Raw genomic sequence first — 21884 nt, forward strand, 5'->3', positions numbered from 1 at the left:
CACCCCTCGCTCCCTCCCACCCCCCATCAACCCTTAGTTTATTCTCAGTTTTTAAGAGTCTTTTATGGTTTGGCTCTCTCCCTAACTTTTTTTTTCTTCCCCTCCCCCATGGTCTTCTGTTAAGTTTCTCAGGATCCATATAAGAGCAAAAACATATGGTATCTGTCTTTCTCTGTATGACTTATTTCACTTAGCATAACACTCTCCAGTTCCATCCATGTTGCTATAAAGGCCATATTTCATTCTTGCTTATTGCCAAGTAGTATTCCATTGTGTATATAAACCACAATTTCCTTATCCATTCATCAGCTGATGGACATTTAGGCTTTTTTCATAATTTGGCTATTGTTGAAAGTGCTCCTCTAAACATTGGGGTACAAGTGCCCCTATGCATCAACATTCCTGTATCCCTTGGGTAAATTCCTAGCAGTGCTATTGCTGGGTCATAGGGTAGATCTATTTTTAATTTTTTGAGGAACCCCCACACTGTTTGCCAGGGTGGCTGCATCAGTTTGCACACCCACCAATAGTGCAAGAGGGTTCCCGTTTCTCCACATCCTCTCCAGCATCTATAGTCCCCTGATTTGTTCATTGTAGCCACTCTGACTGGCATGAGGTCATATCTCAGTGTGGTTTTGATTTGTATTTCCCTGATGAGGAGTGACGTTGTCTGCTCTAATCTTTATTACATCCCTCCTTTTCCTGGATTTGGGGTTTTGTCTGTTCTTCTTTTCTAGCTCCTTTAGATGTAAGGTTAGGTTGTTTATTTGAGATTTTTCTTGCTTCTTGAGGTAGGCCTGTATTGCTATAAACTTCCCTCTTAACACCACTTTTGCTACATCCCAAAGATTTTGGACCATTGGATTTTCATTTTCACTGTTTTCATGTAATTTTTTATTTCTTCTTTTATTTATTAGCCGACCCATTCATTATTTAGTAGCATGTTATTTAACCTCTATGTATGTGTGCTCTTTCCAGATTTTTTCTTTTGGTTGATTTCTAGTTTCACAGCATTGTGGTCAGAAAAGATGCATGGTAAGATTTGATTTTCTTTTTATTTTATTGAGACTTGTTTTGTGGCCTAATATGTGCTCTATTCTGGAGAATATTCTATGTGCACTTGGAAAGAATGTGAATACTGCCATTTTAGAATAGAATGTTCTGAATATGTCTGTTAAACCCATCTAGTCCAGGATGTCATTCAAAGCCACTGTTTCCTTATTGATTTTCTGTTTGGATGATCTGTCCATCATTATATAAGTGGGGTGTTACATTAGTTACCATAGTAGTCCCCTACTATTATTCTATTACTATTGATTATTTCCTTTATGTTTTCTATTAAATGTTTTATGTATTTGGGTGTTCTGATCTTGAATGCATAATTATTTACAATTGTATCCTTTTGTTGAATTGTCCCCATTATTATTGTATAGTGTCCTCTTTGTCTCTTGTTCCAGTTTTTGTTTTAAAATCTATTTTGTCCTGGGGCGCCTGGGTGGCGCAGTCGGTTAAGCGTCCGACTTCAGCCAGGTCACGATCTCCCGGTCCGGGAGTTCGAGCCCCGCGTCGGGCTCTGTGCTGACTGCTCAGAGCCTGGAGCCTGTTTCCGATTCTGTGTCTCCCTCTCTCTCTGCCCCTCACCCGTTCATGCTCTGTGTCTCTCTGTCCCAAAAATAAATAAAAAAACGTTGAAAAAAATTTTTTTAATCTATTTTGTCCTATATAAGTATTGCTACCCTGGCTTTCTTTTGACATCCATTTGCATGATAAATGTTTCTCCATCCCTTCACTTTCTTTGCTGCTGTTGTTGTTGTTGTATAAGAGAGGTGCAGAGGGGCAGAGAGAGAGGGAGAGAGGGAGAGAGGAGTGGGTTTCACCTGAAGCAGGGCTCATGTTCACCTGAAGTGGAGCTTGAGCTTACCTGATGTGGGACTCAAACTCACGAACCATAAGATCATGACCTGAGCCAGAGTCAGATGCTTAACTGACTGAGCCACCCAAGTGCCCTCCATCCCTTCACTTTCAATCTGCAGGTGTCTTTTTTTTTTAAAGAAGAGACTTTTTAATTTTTTGTATTTTTAAATGTTTATTTATTTTGAGAGAGAGAGAGGATGAGCAAAGTAGGGGCAGAGAGGGAAGGAAAGAGAGAATCCCAAACAGGCATCAAGCCCAGCATGGAGGAGCCAACACTGGGCCTCAGTCCCATGACCACGAGATCATGACCTCAGCCAATATCAAGAGTCAGATGCTTAACCAACTGAGCTACTCAGGCAGCCCTGAAATGAGCCTTTTATAGGCAGAAAATAGATGGGTCTTGTTTTTTATCCATTCTGTCACCCTATGTCTTTTGATTGGAGTGTTTAGTCCCTTTACATTCAAAGTAATGATTAATTGATATGTGTTTATTGTCACTTTTATTTTTTTACTTCTTTGTAGTTGTTCCTATAGATTTTCTCTGATCCTTTCTTCTCTTGCTCTCTTTCATGGTTTGTCAGCTTTCTTTAGTGATATACTTGGATACCTTTCTCTTTATTCCTTGCATATCTCCTGGTTTTTTATTTGTGGTTACCACTAGGTTTTTATATAACATCTTCTGCATAGAGTAGTCTATATTAGGTTGATGATTGCTTAAGTTTGAAACCATTTCTTACTCCTCCCCAACGTTTTAGGTATATAGTGTCATATTCTACATCCTTTCATTTTATGAATACCTTTGACTGGTTTTTACAAAAATACTTACTTTTACTGCTCTTGTATATTTTACTTTTCATACTCTCCTTTATGGTCTTTCCTTTATATTCAAAGGAATATTTCTTGAAGGCTTGTTTAGTAGTCATGAACTCTTTTATTTTTTGTCTGAGAAACTTTTTATTTCTCCTTCGATTTTGTATGATACTCTCTGATAGAGTTTTCTTAGCTACAGCTTTTTCTTTTCAGGAGTTTGAATGTATCATTCCACTTCCTGCTGTCCTGCAAAGTTTCTGCTAAAAATCCACTGATAGCCTTATGGAGTTTCCCTTGTATGTAACTGTCTTCCTTTCTCCTGCTGCTTTAAAATTTTTTTCTTTATCATTACTTTTTGCCATTTTAATTACTATGTGTCTTGGTATGGACCTTCTTGGGTTGAATTTGGGGGCTTAGGGGAATCTCTGTGCTTTATAGATCTGGATATCAGTTTCCTTCCCCAGATTAGGGAAGTTTTCAGCTATTATTTCTTCAAGTAAATTTTCTGCCTTCTTTTCTCTCTTTTCTTCCTCTGAGATCTCTATAACATGAATGGTATTATGCTTAAGGGGGTCACTGAGTTCCCAAAGACTATTCTCAATTTGAGCAAAAGGAAGGAAAGAAAATGAGTTTTTCTTAGCAAAATTAGTTTTTGCTCAGCTTAGTTACTCTCCATTACTTTGTCTTCCAGGTCATTAATTCATCCCTCGCTTCATCTAGACTGCTATTTATTCCATCAAATGTATTTTAAATTTCAATTATTTTGATCTTGATCTGATTGTTTTTTTATCTCTGTGTTAAAGGTCTCACTGATGTCCTGCCCTCTTTTCTCAAGTCCAGTGAGTATCTTTATGATCATTACTTTATTATTTTATCTATCTATCTATCTATTTTTAGAGAGATTGAGAGAGCATGCATAGGGGAGAGGGACAGAAGGAGTAAGAGAGAGAGAATCCCAAGCAGGCTCCATGTTCAGCACAGACACAGGGCTTGATCCTACAATACTGGAATCATAACCTAAGCTGAAATCAAAAGTCAGATGCTCAACTGACTAAGCCACCCAGGCACCCCTTATCATTACTTTAAAATCTCTATCAGACATATTACTCATATCCATTTTGCTTAGGTTCCTTGCTAGTATTTGTTCCTTTTCTTTCATTTGGGACATATTCTTGCATCTCCTCATTTTGTTTAACTCTCTGTGTCTGTTTCTCTGTGTTAGAAAACTCAGCTACTTCTCTTGCCATTTACAATAATAACGTTACAAAGAAGAGGTCCTCTATTGCTCTGTACTGCAGTGTTCCCTATTCCCCAGGGCCTAACACTTCAAGGAGTGTCTCCTATGTGTGTTGCATGTGCTCTGCTGTTGAATCTTGGCCTTTTTTTCCTTCAGTCCAGTTGTCTGCAAAAGTTTTCTTTGCCTACTGTGGGAATTGTTTGGTCCCTAGCAGGAGTGGGGCCCACTGCCACCTTCTAAAAGGTTCTGGAATTGTGTGGTCTCTCTGTCTACACACTGAACTATTTCTGTTTCACCAGTTTCCTCAGCACTTACCTGTTTCCTGACAAGGACAAAGGGACCATTTGGATTCTCTAGCTGCTTTGTAAGAACTCTGGAGAGTCTGGCTGCTCTCTCTGGTCCAACTGTCTAGATACTAATATTGGCCATTTCAGATTTATGACCCTGAGAAAGACCATGTTGACATGATGCTAATGCTGGACATCATGCCTCTTTGGGGAGTTTTTAATGCACTGAGAGGGAGGGAGCCAATCCTATTGCTCTAAGATTGCCCCTCATTTATCTGGATGTTTCTAACATATACCCTTACCCCGTGATCCTTCTCCCTTCCCCTCAAACAGTGGGGTCAGGAAGAGCAAAGACACTTGAATATGATTTCCTGCCATTCCAGCTACTTATTCCCTAGGCTCCTCCTGGCACCAGAATGTCTCTTCCTTTCCTGTACAACAGAAACTTTCTTTATGTCATACCTTTATCTCTTATATTCTAAAGTTTATTTTTAAAAACTTTATACTCCAGCCTTTTAGGTTTGGATCTTTATAAATTCATTACCAAGGCAAATTTGGTAATTTGAGGAAATCCTTTTCTGTCTCAACACAGCCTGTGTTTTGCAACTCAAATGTGTATGTTTCATAGTATTGTCTTGCTATTGATCTTAAAAATTATTTTTAAAACTAAAAGGAAAGCATGAATGTTTTGTTCTAGGTGAATCTTCTCTCTCTTTTCTCTGATGCAATAAACCCCAAAATTTCTAACAGTCTCAACAGAGAGACTGTGAGTGAAGAGTTAGGGGGAAAATGGAGGGTGGGGATGAGTTACAAATATTTGAGTGGCAGTCTGGTTGATCCTTCTCTGTTATACTATTTTCCTACTTTATATTCTTCACTGAAGTTAGACAGAATACTGATTTTTGCTATGTGAGAGATGTGTGCATGAAACTTTGATGTCTTACCTTTTTCTGAGCTCTCCTGGAGAGAGGAAGACAAAGCTGAGGCTAGTTCACTAGGTAAGACATCTGTAGCAGGAAATGCCCAGGAGATGAGGGTTTTGTAGGTCCCTTCAGCACACAGAACATGGGATAAACCATTAAAGTCACTTTGAAGCTTTCTTTGTTGTGCCTGCCTTGTATTTTAGAGAGACCCATATTCAGGAAATGCCTTTCTGCCTGGTGAGAGCTCCAGTGAGGAAGAAGAGCCTTTAGCAGAATTGTCAAAGGAGGAATTGTGCACGAAAATAAAAAGCCTGAAACAAAAACTAACAAACACCCGGAAAGAAAACAGCCGACTTCGACAGTCTTTGGTCATGCTTCAAGGTAAACTTTGAGAAAACTGACATTTTTAGATGAAAGGGAAAATATATGATAAATGAAATCACCTGTCAAGAATGAAAAAGAAAATCACTACCTTAGAGAAAAAAATCAAACATCACATTTAAAAAAAATCTGTGATTTTCTAAGCACTCTATTGAAGCCTTTAATTTATAGCTTAGACAATTTTAGATTATTCCTACAAAATACCAAATGTTGTATTCACTTAATAACATTCAGTGGATACTTACTGAGCATTTAATAGAGGCTACTTACTGTGGTAGGCCCCAGAAAGAAAAGATTACTAAGACAGAACAAATACACAAAGGTGTTTATGATGTATTGATCTCATTCCCCTCTGCCAGGGAAAGCACTAGAAAATGAGGCCTGTTATGATCTATTACAGAATTACTGGAATTAAAGATCCCATATATTAAATTGTAGTTTTGTAATTGGGAAAAGTGGTTTGAGAAAATAATCACAAATTATTGAGAAATAATCACATTCCATTGAAGACTGATAAATGAGAAAGATCCATCTTTGCAAATTAAAAACCACTTGGTATAATGCCTTCTGTATGGTCTTATATTGTATTTAAGTATTTATTTTTCAAAAATTATGTTTTCCATTTGCAGTTCAGCACTAGGCACTATTTTGTGCTGCTGAATATTTGGCAATCATATGCTATGCTGGTCAGCATCTTGTTGTAAAACAGTAAATACACAGAACATTTTGAAAATAAATCCCTCTGGCTTCTGCACAAAATGAGTGCAAATAACACAAGGAAGAAAGTGAAGAAGGACCACTCTCTAACAGTACTGCAGTCATCCAGACTAACAAGATGGCAGCCTAGCCCAGGGTGATAGCATGGATGCAAAGAGGATAGTTCCACATATTTTTGGAGGCAGAAATGATCAGAGACAGATAGAACATGGTGATGAGCTAGATTTACAAAGTAATGACTCACATGCTTTCCTAAGTATATTTATTAAATTGAAGACTTCATAATTTTATATAAAAACAGCTACATCTTAAATATGTTTATTTCATCACCAAGCCATTATCTCTTTATTTTTTTGACTTTAAATATTGAATTTTTGTAACCAATGTTTTTTTCTGGTGAGGTTTTTGCAAATTTCAAAGAATAGATAATTTTCATTTTTATTTAATCTGTTCCAGAACTTAGAGTATGATTAAAAGCTAGTTTATAAACATAGCATAAATTGCTGGTTCGAAGTATTGATTTTTGAGTTATAGACTTTAGTTTGAATCCCATCTCTGCTTATTAGCTATACAACTTTGGCCATGTCACTTTCCTGGGCCCTCAGCCCCACCTTCAATCTTCTTATCTACAAAATGGGGATGAGGGTAATCTGTCATGTCTTTCCTGCTATGAAGATTAAAAGAGATCATTGGAAGAAATGCTTTCCCCAGAGCACATGATAGGTGGTCAGTAATGGCATTTATTATTATTATTGTCTCTGTTTTTATCAACACCAGAACTTGACACATAAAGCCCAAAAAGAAAATTATTAGACCAATCTTTGTTACACATTTAGATGAGAAAATTCTAAATGAAAGAGTAGCAAATGAGTCTCAATAGTATATGAAAGGAATCACTATGATCAGTTTTTTCTCTCTCCCATACTCCCAAATACCATTTCATTTTCTTCCCTCTCTGCCAATTTCTCATACCTCCTCCCATATCCTCGCTTTCAGGTGATGACTTTGCTTCCAACTTCACTGTGAAATTGGAGGATATGAAAGAGACTGTCATCTCCCTGCACACATGCTTTATTTATTTTATTTTTTTATATTTTAAGTAAGGATCTCTGCCCAACTTGGAGCTTGAATCCATGACCTCAAGACCAAGAGTTCCATGCTCTACCAACTGAGTCAGCTGGATGCCCTATCCTTGCACCCATGCTTAATGCTTCACTCTCTCCTGTCGCTCATGATGACCTATCCTCTTGTAGGGCCAAAGGCAGTATCTGTGCATCAGATACCATCTTCTTTTACCTAAGAACAGAGCTCTGGAGGTTCTCCCTGCTCTCTGCTACAAGATAAAATTTTCTTCCTCTAATGAATCATTCCCATTAAAGTCAGACATACCATTATTTCTCCCATTTAAAAAACAAAACAAAACAAAACCCCTTTCAGGCATTTTGCTTTTCCACCTTCTACCCTATTTGTCTCCTTCCCTTTAGAGGAAGAACTCCCTAAATGACTTGACACTACACACTGTGTTCAGTTTTTCCCCTTTTATTGTCTCTGGCTCCACTTCAATTAGTTCCTTTTCCTTCTATTGTAACTTCTTTTCTCTTGATCAGCAATAACCTCCATATATAAGCTTGCTAGTAACAAAGTACCACAAATTGGGTAGCTTAAACAACATAAATGTGTTGTCTCCCACTTCTAGAAGCTAGGATTCCAAAATCAAGGTGTCAACAGGGCCACACTCCCACTAAAGGTGCCAGGTAAGTTCTCTCTCAGTTTCTGGTTGTTCCTTGGGTTGAGGCCACATAATGCCAGTCTTCATATGGTGTTCTCCCTGTATGCTTCTCTCTCATCATGTTTAAAAGTCCCCCTTCTTATAAAGACACCAATCATACTGGATCAGAGCCCACCCTAATGATCTCATTTAACTTGATTACATCTGTAAAGACCCTACTTCCCAAGAAGGTCACATTCTTAGGTACTGGGGTTTAGGACTCCAAAGTTTCTTTTTTGAGGGGACACAATTCAACCCATAACATTACATATTGCTAGCCTCGAAATCCACTTCTCAATGATCATCTAACTACCGTGTAAGAGCAGACTGCAAAGTGGTTATCTTTTGCTCAGTAATTCTTTAAAACTCTCTGAACTAATAATCAGGGATCTTTTTCAACTTATAAAGCCTACTAACTAAGAAAAACAGCAGAATATATATGCCACTTTAGACATTCAGAATGGCAAATGTATTTGTGCTATATATGTATGTGTTAAGCATTTGAAACTTATCTTGTGGACCACAACTGACTAACACCATAAGATATAAGAGGCAGGGGCACCTAGGTGGCTTAGTTGGTTAAGCACCTGACTCTTGATTTTGGCTCAGGTAGTGATCTCACGGTTTGTGGAAGGAGTGCCACATCGGGTGCTGCACCGATACCACTGAGACTATTTGGGATCCTCTCTCTGCCTCTTTCTCTGCCTCTCCCTTTCTCAAAATAAATAAATAAACACTAAAAAAAGAAGATATAAAAGAGAAAAAGGTGACATATCTATTGTATAGAAGGTATCCATTTATTTTGTCATTATTTTTAGAAAATGAATGTGTACCATAAAAAGGAAAGCATTGACTAAAAACTCAAGTCTCATAACTAACGAGATTACAGTGAAGAATAAAAAATTAGTTAAGTTTTGCCCAGATTTCTTTAAGTATGATATAAAGCTTAAGTGAAATATGTGTGACTCTCCCTTCTTTCTTGAAATCCTGCTAAAAATAAACTTAAAATGCATAAAAGGAAATGACAAGAAAACCTGAAAGAAGACCACAGGAGATAAAAGATACCAATAAAATTTTACAACCTGAAAAACAGATGGATGAGTAGTGACTAACTCTGTAGAAATCTGAAAACTCAGTGTCTGTGATGGGGGTGAGGAGGGGATAGAGGTAGAGAAATTAAAAAGAAATAAGTCATATCACACCACAGAACTATAAATGGTTTAGGAATTGTCCGTGTGAAAGGGATTAGGATAGTGCTGGTAGTGTGAAAAGACCTACATGAAGAGGTCACTGAAAGGAGGAGTCACTGAAAGACCTACACAAAGACACTTTGGGACCACAAAGTTACATATTCTTCCCATGCTGTCTGCAACTACCACTCTTCACCACAGCAAAAGATGGAGGTTTTCTCTCAGGAGGGGTTGAACCAGAGCTATGAACTCAGGGACACTGGGCACACCTGAGGGAAGGTGATTATTTGAGGAAACCTTCTATCATGGAAAACAGACCAAAACAAACTAAGAGAAAAATAAAGTCAAAGGAAACAGATAATTCAGGGAGCAGAAGAAATATACATGATATAAGAACAGGGTAATTTAAGAAATGAATATCCACCCAGGGGCACCTGGGTGCCTCAGTTCCTTAAGCATCTGACTTTGGCTCAGGTTATGATCTCATGGTTCATGGGTTTGAGCCCCTCATTGGGCTCTGTGCTGACAGCTCAGAGCCTGGAGCCTGCTTTGGATTCTGGGTCTCCCTCTCTCTCTGCCCCTAACCCACTTGCATTCTGTCTCTGCCTCTCTCAAAAATAAGTAAACATTTTTTAAAAATTAAAAAATAATTTAAAAAAAAAAGGAGAAAAAGAAAAGAAATGAATATCCAAAGACCAAGCGGGGAGAAACCTAGAAATTCACTAAAATGTCTGGAAGTTAAAGTTAAGAAAATCTTGTAGATATTAGAGTAAGAAGACCAAGAAAAGGAAAATAGAGAAGATTGGGAAAAATAAAGAATTAGTCCTGGAAGTCAAATGCTCAAAGAGAAGAAGTTCTTTTTTATTTTAATTTAAAAAAATATTTTATTTCTTTTTGAGAGAGAGAGCAAGAGCGGGGAAGTGGTAGAGAGTGAGGGAGACACAGAATCCAAAGCAGACTCCAGGCTCTGAGCTGTCAGTACAGAGCCTGCCCTAGGGCTTGAACCCACAACTCAGGTCAAGATCATGACCTGAGCCAAAGTTGGAGGCTTAACAGACTGAGCCATCCAGGCACCCCTTAATTTTTTTAATGTTTATTTATTTTTGAGAGGGAGAGAGAGAGAGACAGAGTGCAAGCAGGGGAGGGGCAGAGAGAGAGAGGGAGACAGAATCTGAAGTAGGCTCTAGGCTCTGTGCTGTCAGCACAGATCCAGATGCGAGGCTTTAACTCATGTACTGCAAGATCATGACCTGAGCCAAAGTCAGTTGCTTAACCGACTGAGCCACCCAGGTGCCCCCAAAGACAAAAAATTCTAACAGATGAAAGAAGAAGGAGAAGCTAACTGACTAACACAAACTTTTAGATTAAAATATACCACCAAAAGCAAAAAGACTTGACTAAGTCATAACACTGTGAACTTTTAGAACACCAGAAGTAAAGGGAAGACCCAAAAGCTTTCAGAGAGAATAAGCATGTCCCAGGCTAAGGACTGGAAATCAGAATAGCATTGGCCTTTTCACCAACAACAAAGGAAGCTCCAAGATAATTATGCAATGCCTTCCAAATCTAGACTTCTATACCCAGTGATTTATCAGCCAAGTTTGAGGGTAGAATAATAATACTTTCACACTTATAAAATCTCACTAATGTGCTTCCTATGATTTCTTTTTCAAAGGTAACAGAGGATGCACTCCTCCCAAATGAGAGAGTAAATCTAGAAAAATAAAAACATGATATCCAGAAAATTGGTGGTCCAATTCAGGAGAAAGACAAAGAGGGGCCATAGAATGAAAGTGAAGGGAAGCTCCAGGATGACAAGTATACAGTGGCCTAGAAGCAGCTAGCCCAGATTATGGAGGGGTATGGAGGGCTCCAGGGGAGAGAACTCCAAGAAAAATATGAAATTGATAAATGACATGATGTATCCAAATATAATGAAAGGAGATTTTACACCTCCGACAGGAAGTTTAGAGATGTATAAGTGAGAGAAACAGTGTAAAATAATAATAGTAATAATAATAATAATAATGTAATTATTAACTCTATGGAAAAATGTTTTAAAGAAAAGGAATTGTGAATAATATTTGCATCACTATAATAATGTAAGCACAATATTTATTGAACTAACAATTGTGTTACCACTATTCTGGGGTGATGAGAAGAGTGTGTACATGTTTGCATGTGATTAGCAGGTGTGTGTGTTTCTGTGTGGCTGGGGGAGGATTTGAAAGAGAGCAATATTGTCATACTACATAGTTGAAAATCAGTAAGTTGGGTTGCCTGGCTGACTCAGTCATAGATCATGTGACTCTTGATCTTGGGGTCATGAGTTCAAGCCCCACATTGCACGTACAACTTACCAAAGAAAGAAAGAAAGAAAGAAAGAAAGAAAGAAAGAAAGAATTATATGGATCTGAAAAAAAACAGTAAATAGTTGTATATGCATATTATTATTTAAGACTATGAAGGTAAGTACCAGAAGAAGCATGTAAATGGATTGGAATTGGTGGTCTCTAAGAGTGTTAGTCAAGAGAGGTGAGTGACAGGGCAGAGGACTACTGTTATTCATTATAAGCCTTATTTTACTTAAAAACTGATCAATAACGAGTACATGATAGGTGTTCAAATCTAGCAGCTATCATTTTTTTTTAATCAGTAATTTCCTTATAGGTCAGAAATTGCCAATTATATTTCTAGAAGAGAAAAAAAAAATCTAGTCACATTAATTACAAACAACTATAAAATATCTACTAACAACCCTAATAAGAAATGTATGTGATCAACGAAGAAAAATTAAAAAATCACTGGAGGGGCTCCTGGGTGGATCAGTCGGTTGAATGTCCAACTCTTGATTTCAGCTCAAGTCATGGTCCCAGGGTCATGGGATTGGGCCCTGCGTCAGGACTCTGCATTGGACATGGAGCCTGCTAAAGACTTTCTCTCTCTCCCTCTACCCCTATCCCCAGCTTGTGCTCTCTCTCTCTCTCTCTCTAAAATAAAAACAAAAACAAAAACAAAACAAAACAAAACAAAACCCAAAACCTCACTGGAGAAATATACAAACCTAAATTAATGGAGAGGTTTGTCACATTCATTGATGAGAGGAGAAGATACCAATTCATCCCCAAATAACTAATAGTTTGAGTGGAATTCCAACAAAAATACTAATGATTTTTTGTTTTGTTTTGTTTTTGGGAATTTGGCAATGATTATTATAAAGTTAACCTGAGAAAATAAATAGGCAAAATCAATAAAGACCATTCTGAAAAATAATATGTGTATAACCTATCAATATTAAATCATATAAATTTCCAATTATTAAAAATGACTTGCTAGTGCAAGATCAGCAGATTAGTGGAACAGAATTTATATACCCCAAACAGAACCTTATATGTGATAAAGAAACTATCCTAGAGGCCATATGGCATAAAGGTAAAGAGTATAGATTTAGAGGGGCCAAACCACCTGGGTCCAAACCCTGGCTCTGCCACCTACTAGCTGTGTAACCATATTCAAGTTGTTTAACTGCTCTGTGCCTCAGTTTCCTCATCTCAAAACTGGAAATAATAAAAGTACTTAGCTGGGTGACATGCGAAGCATTCAGAACAGAACTTGGCTGTGTAAGTATTTGCTATTCCAGGGTTCACTATCACAAATCATCAGGGCCAGCGTCATGGATGCCTGACCTGTACAGTCCCTGACAACCCTACTCTTAGAGAGGTCCCAAATACTGGTTAAAAGCTCTGCTGTCACCATATTAAAATTTTAAAAAAGGTTTGAACAAGGAGTGCTGCATTTTCATTTTTGCAATGGGCTTGGCAATTTATGTAGCAAGTCCTGCAAGTTAATCAGAAAAAGGATAAATTATTCAACAAATGGCCCTGGGGAACTTGATATTCCAGTGCGTGTTGGGGGGAAGGTTGGGCAGCTTCAAATTAGGTGGTCATTTCACACCATATGGCACACTAAAATCATAGCTATACAGTTTAAATAAAAATGCCATCTTCTGAATTTTGAGTGGGAAGTACTGGTTTAAACACATGATGAAATTTATCTTTAAAAATTAATAATACATATTTTCTAATACTGTTTGTTCATTGAATAGGCCTAGACACATGAACTCAAGAGCAAAGAGCCCTTCTAGCACCTAGATATGGTCTTATAATAACATTTCCTTCTAAAAGGAGCTAGGGGGGTTCCTTGGAGAAATGGCTGATTCCAGAACTTGCACAGGAAATGTACAAAATGAGCCTTGTTGGGGCCTAGAACAGGAAATATAGATGAAAATCTTGTCATACCAGCAAGCAAGGCAGTTAGCAAAGACTATGTAGACATGCCAACCAGAAGAGGTTCCCACTGGCCAAAGATGGGACAATTTGAGTTTCAATAATAATGATACCCGCAACAGGTTATCATGTATATTTAAATGCATGAGTTCATAATGGTATTCAAAAAAGAAAAAACTTAATGATCATCTGGAAACTGGCAAATATAGATAAAAAGTCAAGTATTTGCCCTGTCATTATTTATTATATGAAATGAACCGAAGCATAACCAAACAGTTGATGGGAGGAAGTTTCCCTTTGTACAAGAATTCTAGCCAATAATTGAAGAAGAATTAGAATATCACCATTTTTCAACCCCTTATGATGTAATGAAATATAAATGGTGATCATCAGTGACAGCTAATACCCCAAGAAACATTAACCATGCATTCTATCACTACCTGATAGAATTTAAAACACTACCTAAATCTTATCAAGACTTTATATGTAATTACCAATTTAGAGCAAATACAGGGAACAGAATAATAAGTTAAACATGACTTGTAGATACAATCAGCAAAATCCCACTGCAGGAAACCCTGTAAAACTTACAGCCCAATTTCTTCAGTTAATAAATTCCAAAGAAAAAACTAGGACAGAGAGGGAAAAAAATCTATAGTTTATAAAAGGACAGTAACTAATCATAACATGTGGACTTTATTTGGATCCTGATTCAAATAAAGAAAAAAACAACAGTAATGAGAAAATCAGAGAAATTTGGACATTTATTAGTTTTTTTTAACGTTATTAAAGAACTGTTGATTGTCACAATGGTGTTGTGTTTCTATTTTATATTTATGTAATATTTTTATATTTTAAACATATATGTTTATGTTTTCTTGCCTTTAGAGATACATATGGAAATATTTACAGATAAATGAGATGCTGCCTATGATTTGTTGGAAGTATTCTTGTGGATGGAGAGAAAGTGGATGGGGGTTTAAAGAGAACAAGACTGGCTATGAGATGAAACTGAAGGATGGATATATGGGAGTTTACAATTTTTGTTTATGTTCAGAACTATCCATTAGAACTTTAAAAATTATATCCAGGTGGAAAAAGCTCATTTGTAAAAAAATATTCAAACCATACAAAATATATGACTATTTTACTGATCTGAAAGGTGAATGACTTTCTAAGCATAAAATAAATAATACACTGAAGAAGACTGCTACTTTATAATAAAAACTAAAAATGTGTGTATGCTTTCAAAATATCATGAAATTAAAAGATAAACACTCTAAGAAAAATGCTTGCAACTTATGACAAATAAAAGGTTAAAATGCTTAACATATAAGGGAGTAAATAACAATAGCTAACACACTGTGCTTATAACACATTAGGCACAATTATAAGCACTTCACAAAAACTGAATTATCAAAAATAGAAAAAGTACTGTCTGGCTCAGGTGGTAGAACATGAAACATTTGAACTCAGGGTCATAAGTTTGAGCCCCACATTGGGCATAGAGATTACATTTAAAAAAAGTACTGGGCACCTGGGTGGCTCAGTCGGTTAAGCAGCTGACTTTGGCTCAGATCATGTCTTGTGGTTCATCAGTTCAATCCTCAAGTTGAGCTCTGTGCTGACAGCTCAGAGCCTAGAGCCTACTTCAGATTCTGTGTCTCCCTCTCTATCTGCCCCTCCTGCACTTATGCTCTGTCTCTGTCTCTCTCTCAAAAATTAAATAAACATTAGAAAAAAGTTTTTTAAGTACTAATATTCCATGGTCTAACAGATAATTCATAGAAGGTCATATAATCAATAAATAAGTATATATTTAACTTCACAATAATAAAATAATTGCAATTTAAATTTTATTAACATTTCAACCTATCTAAATAGTGAAGATTATTGTTAGTGGTTAACACCTGTTGTTGATGCTGGAGTGAAATGCTGACTTCTTACATTGTAAGTGGGTGTGTAACTTGGAAGAATCTTTCTCGAGAGCAAGTATTAGTTGAGGTTGGACAATATTTATACCTTTGACCCTATTATTATGCTTTCAGGAATTTGTAGCATTGTTGTGATCAGAGATACATATGAAGATGTATGTGCTAGGCAAGGCATAAAAGTTTTGTTTGAAATAAAGAAAAATTGGAAGCAACCTAAATTTGAAAAAAGGGAGCATTTAAATACATTATAAAACATCAATACCTCAGAATATTAGGGAACCATTAAAATCATGTTTTCAAGTGGAAAATAACCCATCAACAGGTGAATGAAAACTTTAATTATGAAGTATCCACATATTAAAATATTAGCAATGAAAAGGAATGAATAACTGATACATACAACAACATGAATGAATCTCAAAACATTATGCAGAGCAAAAAAAAAAATAAAGTCAGACCAAAAAAACTAAGAATATACCATTTGAAACCATTTATGTGTAATTCTAGAACAGGTAAAACTTATCTCTGACCAAAAAGTCAAATCAGTGGTTGCCTCTAAGGCAAGTTTAGAGATTGACTCGGAAGGGACAAGAGACAACTTTCTGGATGGATGGAGATGTTCTGTATCTTGTTGGGTGTCCATTAACTGGGTATATCACTTTGTCAAACTTATCCCCTTTTACCTACTTAATTTCTGCTCACACTTTGTGTAGGATCTTGCCTTTGAGTCTATGTAAATTATACCTCAAAAGATCGTATTTTCCAAGAAGATTTAGTGAAATAGGCAAATATTAAACTTACAGTTTTAATTGGAAAAAAGAACCATGAAACAATGCTATGTATATAGTACAGTCCTAGTTATGTAAAAGAAAATACATGAATATGGGTGAAGATACACAGAAATGACAAGAAGGATACATTCCAATGAACATGTCCAACTTTCATTATTAGGAAAAAATCAGTAAATATTCTTCAAACCTCACTTTATAGAAAATTCCCTTTTTCTCTTTACATTCTAGCTGCCTTCTTACAGTTCCTCAAGTATAGAACTTGCATTTCCTTTGCTTCTGATGACCTCCTCATTTCCTCCAGCTATTTAATCCCTGCTCAGCCTTTGGCTCTCAGGTCAATCTTGATGTCCCCAGAGAAGCCCTCCATATGCCTCCCCTCCCCAGGCTGAGTTAAACATATTATGCCCCTCTCTTGTGACACTTAACAATTGTAATTTTTCATTTATTTGTATGTACCTCAAGTTAACCCAACTGCAAAGTTAAGGGCACTGCCCTCTAGACTGCTACATTTGCCTAACTCTTCGGATGCCAACTATAAGCTCAGACATTTTCCAAAACCACCCTCAGCTCCATTAATTTTCTAGAGAAACTCACAACCCACTGAAAATTACAGGAAAAGAATACAAATTAGAACCAGCCAAAGTTGGAAGACACACATAGGGCAGAGTCAGGGTGGCTTCCAAATGTGAGCTTCTGTTGTCTTCAGGATGCATTGCCCTCCTAGCATTTCTATGTTACAATATGCATGAAGTATTGTCCATCTAGGAAGCTCACTGGAACTCCAATGTTCAGAGTTTTTATTGAAGGTTCATTGTGTAGGCATGATTAATTGATTGATTGGTTGGTTGCGTATGTTGAACTCAGTCTCTAAATCATTCTAGCTTTCTGGCTGTGGTCTGCTTCCACACTAAGACTATTGGGTGGGATTGTCCACATGCTGAGATATATCTTAGCATAAACTATCAGGTGTGGGCTGAGAGGCTCACCCTGAAAAACAAAGACATGCCTCCTGTCACTCAGGAAATTCCAAGGGTTTACAGGCTACCTTTCAGGAACTAGGTGGTTAGGTGGAGGCCAGATCTCTCTTTAAGCAGGCCAAATTCTTACTCTACACCATGGTTGGGTAAATAGTGCTCCTCCCCCTCTTTCCTCCACCTCAGTTCCAAAAGGCCAGGATCACATTTGGTTTTGCTCCCAGTCTCAGTCTTAGCATTTAATATGGTGTTTAGCAAATGTTGACAATCTACATAACATAGTTGTTTATGGCATGGAATTGCCTAAGTCTGAATTTGAATCTTGGTCTTCTTTTCACTAACTGGGTTGACACTGGATGGGATTTTTAACTTGTCTCACTGCCTAATTGTCCTCATCTGTAAACTAGGGGTAATGATAATATCTATCTCAGAGAGCAATGAGGATTAAATGAATGAACATCAGTAAAGTTCTCAGAATAGTGCCTGGAACAGAGTAAAATCTAGATAAATGTTTATTATTAAATGCTCAATAAATAATGCTTATTGAATTAGTGTCTGGCACATGAGAGATGCTTAGTAAATATCAACTGAAAGAATATAAAAGAAGATTTTCTTTAGTAGATTTTACTATTTTTCTATTAATATGGTACCAGGTGTATTGATTTGTACATATTATCAATATGCTGGTTTTCAGCTTTCAAATCAAATAGTGGTCTAAAATTATGGCTTAATAATGTGCTTAAGAAAAGTCCAAAAATGCTTTAGAGTCTTTTTATTTCTCCAACATCCAGTACCCTCAAACATAGAGTGGGAGCTAAATTAGATAGGGCTCAATGTGTCTTCCAACTCCAACAAAATGTTATTTGTCCTTAGGAAACAAACTAGATATAACAACAGAGAAGACCATTTTACATGGAGACATGATCACCTTTGAATGTGTAAGTTTCCATTTAAAAAGGAACAAAGAGAACATTCAGCTGATTACCAAAATTCATCTTTAATATGTGAAAACATAGTTTTGAATTATGGCAATAGATTTTTATTAATTTGATGAAATTTGACTCCTTGGAAAACCACACACAAGCATCATTGAAATGTTATTTTAATAAATTTAAATAGAAATGGTTTATTTTACTGATCACTTAAATTGGCCTGATATACTGGGAAGGTGATTGATAATAGAATCAGTAATGTCTCCAAATGAGATTTAAAACTTCCAGATAATACTATTAACGATTAGAAAAAAAGAATCAACTCGTTAATTCATTTTCATTATTTTATAATTCATTTAGTTATTTTAGTTATGAAGTAATGCATTTTTTTTAAGATTATTTATTTATTTATTTATGAGAGAGAGAAGGGAGAGACAGAGAATCCTAAGCTGGCTCCACACTGTCAACACAGAGCCCAACATGGGGCTTGAACCCACAAACCATGAGATCATGACCTGGGCCAAAATCAAGAATCAGACGCTTAACTGACTTACTCACCCAGGCACCCCCAATAACCAAATATTTTTAAATTGATTTACCATTATTAAGCCATTGTTAAATTAAATAATAAAAAGTGAGTATGTCCCAATTACTTTTCTTGCCATGCTTAGTTTCTAAAAGTAGAAAATGTTAACAATTTGTCCCACCTATTTCTATACATGCAATATAATATACGTATACCACAATAAAAAATAAGAATACATGCCCCTGTTATTAAAAGTATTTGTAAACTGTTACTCTTTCTTGCCATTTTAGTGTTACCACAGGCAGTCACCCAGTTTGAAGAATTGGTTGGTATGGCAGAGGCCCTACTTAAGGGTGGAGGAACTATGTCTACATCTGCGTCTACCCTCTGGAGAGCAACAAACAACTCCTCACCAGATTCATTTGCCTCAACATGCAGTAATTCTAATTCTAATTCCAGTTCACCAATTTCCTTGAAGGCTGAAGAAGAGCATCATACTGATGAGAAACAGGTGAGTTGGAATACTCGCCCTTTCTTTTTCTGGGATATAGTAAATACAAAAATTAAAAGAAGACTACAAAATGATGGAGCTCCTGGCTGGCTCGGTCCGTGGTCCATGGACTTGGTTTGAGTACCATGTTGGGTATAGAGATTACTCAAAAATTAAATCTAAAAAAAAAAAAAGACTACAAAATAATCATTGTTTTATCAGATAACTTTAGGTAACTTTAGGTCATGACCATAACACTGCAATTACATAAAACAATTTTTTTACAATAAATCAAAACAACATTTGTTTCACAAATATCCAATTTAGAAAACTAAAGTCAAATTGTGGTCAATGATGAGGTTATTAAACTGGACAACTCTTTTTTTTAAGTTTATGTATTTACTTTGAGAGAGAGAGAAATGCAAGTGGGGGAGGAGCAGAGAGAGAGAATCCCAAGCAGGCTCCAATGCTGTCAGCACAGAGCTGGATCCAGGGCTTGAACTCACAAACCATGAGATCATGGTTTGAGCCAAAGGCAGATGCTTAACCGACTGAGCCAACCAGAAAACTCTTAAACCAGTGATAGGTAACTTTGCATTAAGGATTACAAAATTACATCATTGGGAGAAGGTAAATTTCAGCCTCTGCATGCTGAATAAACATAGTTCTTTTCCTACTTCCCTAATTTCTCTTCATCAAGTAACAGAAGCTGAAAAGACAGAGTTTCATTAGAATGAGGTATCAGCTTTGAAAATATGCCTTCCAGAGCAATAATTAAATACTACCAATCTAACATTGAGAATATTTGAATCTTGGTATATCAGTTTCTTTTTGCTATATAACAGAAGGCCACAAACTTTGTGATTTGTAATAATACAAACGCATTATCTCAGAGTCCTATAGGTCAGAAGTGTGGTAAAAAATCAAGGAGTCAGCAGGTGCATTCCTTTCTGGAGGCTCTATGGAAGAATCTGTTTCCTGCTCATCTAGGTTATCACAGAATTCAGTTTCTTGTGGTTGTTGAACTGGGTTCCCGTTTTCTTGCTGACTATACACTGGAGTCCATTCCCACTTCTACAGGCAACCATATTCCTTGGTTTGTGGTCCATTCCACCATGACAGGCAAAGCCTCTCTCACTCTTCCACTCTGTTCTCCTTCTTCTGCATTTTTTTCTTAATATTTATTTATTTATATTTGAGAGGTGGGGGGAGCATCAGAGAGAGAGAGAAAGAGAGAATCCCAAGCAGGCTCCGCACTGTCAGCGCATGACCTGAACCGAAATCAAGAGTTGGACGTTTAACCAACTGAGCCACCCAGGTGCCCCCTGCATCTTTTTTCTGATCCACTCTTCTGCCTCCCTCTTCTGCATCTAAGTGCTCTGTGATAAAATTGGGTCCATCTGTATAATCCAGGATAATTTTCTCATCTCAAGGTAGTTAACTTTAATCACGCCTACAAAGTTGTTTTTCCCTTATAAGGTAACATATTCACAGACTCCAGGGATGGGGTTATCTTCAGTGGGCCATTATTCTGCCTACCACATTTAGTAGGAGGTGTTGGGGATGGGACTCATTCTTAAACCATCAAATCCAGATCACATACAAGAATTTGTATGTACTCTGGGACAAACACTACATAAATATTGGGAGTTATATCAAAGATAACATTGAACTTGAACCCCTGAAATGTAAAATACATATTAAAAGTAAATTCATCACCAGGGTGCCTGTGTGGCTCAATCGGTTGAGTGTCTGACTTCCGCTAGGGTCATGATCTCACAGTCCGTGAGTTCGAGCCCCTTGTCGGGCACTGTGCTGACAGCTCAGAGCCTGGAGCCTGCTTCAGATTCTGTGTCTCCCTCTCTCTCTGCCCCTCCCCTGCTCATGTTCTGTCTCTGAAAAATGAATAAACCTTAAAAAAAATTTTTTTAAAGTAAATTCATCACCTTAAAGAACGTTAATTGTGTTTTCTAGTGTGTCTTAACTCAATCAGTAATATATTTCTGCAGATACTTTCCTTTTCTTTGTTCAGGTTCAATCATTATTTTGTATTTTTTAGTTCAAGATTGAAAAATGGCAGATTGCCCGTTGTAACAAGAGCAAGCCTCAGAAGTTTATTAATGATTTAATGCAAGTACTTTACACGAACGAATACATGGCCACACACAGCCTGACGGGCGCAAAGTCCTCTACTTCGAGGGACAAAGCTGTAAAACCAGCTATGAATCAGAATGAAGTTCAAGAAATCATAGGTGATAATATAATTGTAGTACATTGTCACATTAATTTGAAATTCTTTTATCATTCCAAGTTAAGTCATTGTTTCATGGTCTTTTTGTTGTTTATTTTTCTATGAAAGGAAAATCTCAAGATAGCCTAAACCTCTTATTAAATATAGTATATTTTGCAGAAAAAATTTATATTAAAGCAGTCATTAAAATAAAACTAAATCTTATTTCAGTGACATGTTTGAACTTTTTAAATTCATAGCTTTAGAAAAATGCTTTTCAAAATCCTTTCAAACAAAATTTCAAGTAGCAGTTTATATCTTATTTTCTGTTTCTTATCTTGGTTGTAAATCCCTTATCTTTTATGCTAGAAAAATAGAGGCTAATTTCCTATTTATGGTTTTTAAGTTAATGAATCTCCTCAAAGATAATAATCTAGATTACCAAATAATTTTTTTTTGCAAATATCAAACAAATTTAGGAAATCACTGAATCT

At 36.6% G+C, this 21884-nt stretch overlaps 1 protein-coding gene across 2 annotated transcripts in view; it reads left to right on the forward strand.

The window, feature by feature from the left end:
- The window catches only part of BEND6 (BEN domain containing 6), a 62814-nt gene that overhangs the window by 33698 nt on the left and 7232 nt on the right, over positions 1–21884 (forward strand). The window contains exons 3-6 of one of the 2 annotated variants that reach the window (XM_043591702.1): positions 3528–3563; positions 5375–5552; positions 18961–19181; positions 21220–21412. In XM_043591702.1, coding sequence (XP_043447637.1) covers positions 3528–3563; positions 5375–5552; positions 18961–19181; positions 21220–21412 — 628 coding nt within the window. The remainder of the gene's footprint in view (positions 1–3527; positions 3564–5374; positions 5553–18960; positions 19182–21219; positions 21413–21884) is intronic. The other variant, XM_043591703.1, reaches the window with a different exon arrangement.

This window comes from Prionailurus bengalensis, chromosome B2 (assembly GCF_016509475.1).
Source record: "Prionailurus bengalensis isolate Pbe53 chromosome B2, Fcat_Pben_1.1_paternal_pri, whole genome shotgun sequence".
In the NCBI taxonomy this organism is placed as follows: Eukaryota; Metazoa; Chordata; class Mammalia; order Carnivora; family Felidae; genus Prionailurus; species Prionailurus bengalensis.